Source organism: Etheostoma cragini, chromosome 23 (assembly GCF_013103735.1).
Source record: "Etheostoma cragini isolate CJK2018 chromosome 23, CSU_Ecrag_1.0, whole genome shotgun sequence".
Taxonomy (NCBI): domain Eukaryota; kingdom Metazoa; phylum Chordata; class Actinopteri; order Perciformes; family Percidae; genus Etheostoma; species Etheostoma cragini.
In genome coordinates, this window is record NC_048429.1 from 15,480,111 (window position 1) to 15,485,923 (window position 5,813).

The window sequence follows — 5,813 nt, forward strand, 5'->3', positions numbered from 1 at the left end:
CCCCCCCCCCCCCCCTTATGGTTTCAAAGATTGTTGACAAAACGGTTGCAATTAACTTGCTATTGCCAAATTTGGCTGTGATTTGAGTTGTTGTTGTTATCGGATCAAATGGACTGCTAACAGCTGCTGTTCTTCTGCAGTTCTGGAAGGAGGTGGTGGAGGACGTGGAAGTCAGAGAGCTTATCTGGGACAAGAACAGCCCGGCACAAGGTAAACCCGCTTGCTGCTAGAAGCCACAGAAAGCAACGAAAGGGTACTGTACTCTCCCACTGTGTATTCATTGACACTTAAAAAAGCTGGGATGGGCACACACGTGCTTTGTTTTGTTTACTGTGACTTCCTTTTTAGTGTTTCCTGTGTAATATCTGAGTGGGAGGTGTTGTTCTCTTGTGTTTTTAAGAAGTTTTTTTTTTACTAAGTGAAAGCGAAGATCACATGGAACACAGCACAACTTTGATTCAACCAGTTGGAGAAATGTTACAACTGCTCTTGCAATAGAGCGTTCTCTATAAGGATTTTGATTATCAAGCATTTTGTCTCTACCATCCAAGGTAGACCAAACTCAATCTCCAAAGTTGTGAATGGAAGATTTCCTCTCCTGTAGAAGCTAGAAGTCCATTTGAAAACAACCGGGTTTTAAGAAAAACATTTATTTGCTATCATGTGGAGAAATATAAGGGAAATGATAGTAAATCGCAAGGGACACCTTCTCATGTCGAGCACACAAATGTGTGTGTCGTTTAATTTTATAGAAAGAAAACACTCACAAAATGGCGATGACCAGCCACACATTCAGCACATTTAAAGGGGCCGCGAACCCTGAACATTCATACTTACATGAAGTGACTAAGGACAGTAAATTACACGCATAACATATTACGTTTATCACTGCATGTAGAACTACAACTAACAACAAAGGTGATTTATGTATGTCACATTCACTACAACACTACTACTTACTAGTACCACTACTCCTACCCACATTCCTAAGCGTACCAGCGACGTCACTGATTGGTTCAACTTGCTGCTACCATGGACATATTAACCGTACCTGCAATTGGCTAGAGCGTGCTTCTACCATTTAAGTCAATGACAGTTTCTGAATACAGATTTGTACGTTTGCCTATTTAGTTTTTGCCTTTTTTCAAAATAATCTGCGCCAAATCAAATGTTTTATGGGCATGTTTCATCTCGTGGCTAGTTGACTTGCCTCCAGTCTGTTTTTTTTTGTTTTTTTTTTTGTTTTAAATAGAAGCATTTCAGTAAAAAAAAAAAAGTTTTTAAATGTCCATGGAGGATATTGAATGTGGGGAAAAAACACTTCCGCAACCAGAGCCGTTCCAAATGGTGGGCGGTCACTGCTGAGCTCCACATACACACATGGCATACACATGCACATACATAATGGCTAAAAGCCGGTTCCCTCGACTCTGTTCTCATTGCAGATGGCATGTCGTGCGAGGCGCGCTGGCAGAGCCTCTTCCACCCGCCGCGGAACCTGGGCATCAGTGACATGGAGGCCCAGCGGGTGCTGCAGATTGCTGTTATCCTGCGGAATCTCTCCTTCGAGGAGGCCAATGTCAAGCTGCTGGCGGCCAACCGAACGTGCCTGCGCTTCCTTTTGCTCTGTGCCCACTGTAACCTCATCTCACTCCGACAGCTCGGACTGGACACGTTGGGCAACGTGGCTGCTGAGGTTGGTCGGGTTGTTACCGTTTTGGGGTTCTCTTTAAAAACTTAATGCCAAAACATTGTGCCTAATAGGGCTGCACAACGTGAGGAAAATATGCGATATAACGGTAAATGTTGTAAATGGCGATGCCGGTATTTCTTGCGATAAATAAACAGATATTAAAGTATCCTCAGTTCTGCCTTTCTTTTGCTTTCAGTATTCTGCTGAAATACAACAAATTGCTTGTTAAATTTCAAACAAATGAAAGACAATCATTTTATTCATTTTATTGAACAAATTGAACATTAAATCGAATATAAAAACCACCACTAATACAAGAATGAAGGTAACATTTTAAAGTGCAATTTTCTACTGATATTTTCTTTAATCTAACACAGACAATCGGAATGTCTTTTGGGATACGTTGCAGCCTTTCCCAATGTTTGATGCGCCAGTTGATAAAAAAACAAACATATTGTGCAGCCCTAGCGCCAAATATAGCAAGCATGGCTTCAAAAAGAGCCACTTTTTTGTTTTCGATAATTTGGGTTAGTTCAGTAATGTAGGAAAAAGGTGCCAGATGAGCAGGGCCACACGGACAGAACGTTTAGGGGCTTTTCGCAGATTTTAATTCAATTAAAAATAGAACTCAATATGTTTACACATCTCCACCCCCCCAGACAGAAAACCAGTCCACTTTATTCCATTTGGGCCTGCTGATGGGAGCTTTGTTTCTAAAATGTAGCTTACTGTATAGTAAAATCTGTCGTTTAGCCAACATTTCTGCTCCAAAACAGCTTGAATTGGAGCTTGAGAAGGGCCAGTCCAGTTCACAAATGATAGGACTTTCATTCGAAGGAATATCATTTGTTTATCACACTATCCAGTGGTCTAAATAGATTGAATTGACCGTTTGTTAAACCCCTCCTCCGTGCAGCGATTGTTCAGTCATAACATAGCAACAGTTACTAAACATGGCAGGTCTGGCCGCTTTGGATCCCTCCAAATGTTGTCGTGTGCATCAGGCTGTAGTAAAAAGCGATGCTTGGTATTTGAAGAGTTTGGAGGGTCTTTTTTTTTTCTACCATTTTTTTTTTTTTCTTCTTCAGCCTTTCCAAAACCAAAAACCCAGTAGCAAAAGTGTAAAGAATGGATTGAACTGTGTGCATCTGCTTCGGTCCATGCAGATCAGATGTCGCGACAGGTTTTCTAAACACACACAGTGGTTAGTTGGCTAACAAGCTTGCTTTATCCTCTACCAAAATCAGATGGAATAATAATCAAATGATTATCTCCTGCTCAAAAACAAATGTGTCTGCTTGGGTAATTAGGGACCTGTTTATGAACCCAATCAGCTGTAATTGTAATTGCCTTTTCCTAAGAAAGGAGATCTGCCAGATGGTGTGTTGTATCACTACCAAAGCATTCTGTTTTTCACAAAAAGTTTTATATATTAATTTAACCTAGGTGAATTATCACATTTTCTAGCTGTTACAGACCTGTATTTACACCACATTAACCTAAAAAACATAATCCGACGTAGAATAAAAGTCTTAAATGTAGATTATATGGCGAACGTTAGGAATGCATTCCAAGGGACAATTACAAGGGCTTGCTTCAATTTTAATAACAATTTATTGGTATGAGATGCATGTAGATGAGCCCACATCTATTTTTAGACACCATATGCATAGGGTCCCTGATACAATCAGTTAAGCCTTTGATGCCATTAATTGGATGGTTGGGTTTCGGGCTGTTAACACATTCTTCAGATATGATGCTGCAAAGTCTTGTATATCTGTCGATGTAAATCATATAAATACTACTAGAGCACTCTAGTAGTGGTTGTCTATATGTTGTGACCAGTACACAAATCCTTGACGTCCCGATGCAACGGCTGGGGTTTAGCTTTTGGCCAACTTGCTGTTTTGAAATATAGTAACAAGGCACCCTTTGGGTTTACCTTTGTTTCAGTGTAGTTGTTATTTAAGTTAAGTCATGCCTTATTCTCATAGGTGTTTTTGAGGGCGTTTTCACTAAGGGTGGGAATATTTTACGATACCTCATGATTCTGAGGCCTACGATTCAATTCTAAAGCAATAATCGGTGTTCGCAATGCAACATTTTTTTTACTTACATTTCCATGCATGATTTAAAATAATATACTCTCTTTTTTTGGGGGGGATTATTTTTTGGGGCATTTTAGGCCTTTAATTGACAGGACAGTTGAAGCTATGAGAGAGGGGAGAAAGAGGGTGAGTGACATGCAACAAAGGGCCGCAGGCCGGACTCGAACCCGGGCTCGAACCCGGGCTCGCTGCGTTGAGGAGTAAACCTCTATACATGGGCACCCGCTCTACCAACTGAGCTATCTGGGTGCCCCTTTTTTTATTTATTTAATTGATTAACTTATCTGCACCAAATCAAATCATTCTAGAGAGAATCGTGATGCATCTAAGAATTGATTATTTTTCCCACCCCTAGTTTTTACACATGTAGCATGGTTGCTTTGTTCCGATTTAGGGGCTAAACTGATACAATGGTTGCATTTGTTCCTTGCTGCACTTCCGTTCACATGGCAACATTCAACATCGGTTTAAATTGGTCTCAAAGTTGTAAACATTTTCCATGCAGAAGCAAACTGGTCTCTCATTGGTCCGTTACCTTGCAGGAAGATTTCCCTCTTCTGTTTTTGCCTGGAAAAAAACAAACATGGAGCACGTCAGCAAGTCCGCTTTTTTGGTTGCTAGGTTGATTGGGTTCGCACTGCAAACAAACCTCTGAGGATTTGGAAGCCATCTGAGAGGATGGTTCTAACGCGTATACTACAAGTTGCAGTTCTTGCGAGCGGACTTGCTGGATGGTGGGATCGTAGAACTAATCTTGCGTGATTTTTTTTTTTTCTTTTTTTTTTTTTGCAGCTCCAGCTGGATCCCGTTGACTTTCGGACAACTCATCTGATCTTTCACACCATCACCAAATGTTTGATGTCCAGGGACAGGTTTCTCAAAATGAGAGGTGAGTTTTCTGGTGGGCCATTATCTTCACATTTTAAAGCTGAGTTATGCCTCATGGGTGCGTTTGTGGAAACGCGGACCCTACGCAGTATGAATGCTGTATGAAGCATCATCAGTGAAATATGTATTCTCATGTTCTCCTTTTTCGTTTTATTTTTAGCAATGGAAATACTGGGCAACCTCAGCAAGGCGGAAGACAACGGCGTGCTGATCTGTGAGTACGTGGACCAGGACTCGTACAAGGAGGTAATAATGCTCCTCACCCTGCCGGACCTCATGCTCCTCATGGCTTCTCTGGAGGTGCTGTATCTGCTGGCCCAGCTCGGAGACATCCCCTGCAGCAAGATCGCCTCTGTCGACCATAGCATAGGTATGCATCCCCGGCTATCAGGTGTTCTAGTTGGGTTTGAAACCTACTGCGTAGGGGTGTAAATCTTAAGTAAGTTAGTCTTATCACGGTATGATACGTATTCTTTGGACAACCATTTAATCTTTGCTGATATCTTAAAGTTTGTCACGGTACGACTTTGATTCAATTCAAGAACCTGCAATCCATACAAGACGATATCATATGGCAATTTAATAGCTACATGAACGTTTTATGTCTAAGCTCTTTCCAGAATTAAATAACAAACTATTCTTTTTATTAAGATGAATAAATCTAAAGTGGGAATGTGCGTGTGTGCGCACGCCTTGGTTTTATGGATACTCTGTGAACTTGGCGTTTTTCAGCATTGGATATTAATGAACTGTGAAAAAAACTAAACAGCTGCAAAATAAAGGTTAAGGTAAAAAGAAAAAGCGCACATTTTTGCTGATTGGCTATTATAACGGGCTGGATGGGTGGCAGTTGTACAATGTTGATGCAACACAGTAAGTCAGTACTTAAGTTGTGTATTATGTTCTTTTGGGGTTCTTTTGAGATAGCACTGTATTAGTTCTACTTTACAGGTGAATCCAGGGCTTGAAATCTAGTGTCAAATGGGCTTGGTAGTGTTTTTAAAAAACAAACGAAAACAGAAAATGTGTCTGCCGACCAAGTTTCGTCACTAATGGCGGTTTTCCACTGCGTGGTATCTACTCGACTCGCCTCGGGTCTACTCGCTTTTTTTGGTTTTCCATTA

The 5,813-nt window shown here is 41.0% G+C and overlaps 1 protein-coding gene across 2 annotated transcripts in view; it reads left to right on the plus strand.

Moving 5' to 3' along the window:
- Positions 1-5,813, plus strand: part of arid2 (AT rich interactive domain 2 (ARID, RFX-like)) — a 49,315-nt gene that overhangs the window by 28,606 nt on the left and 14,896 nt on the right. For both annotated transcript variants that reach the window (XM_034863341.1, XM_034863340.1), the window contains 4 exons: positions 141-210; positions 1,446-1,696; positions 4,594-4,690; positions 4,850-5,059. In XM_034863341.1, coding sequence (XP_034719232.1) covers positions 141-210; positions 1,446-1,696; positions 4,594-4,690; positions 4,850-5,059 — 628 coding nt within the window. The remainder of the gene's footprint in view (positions 1-140; positions 211-1,445; positions 1,697-4,593; positions 4,691-4,849; positions 5,060-5,813) is intronic.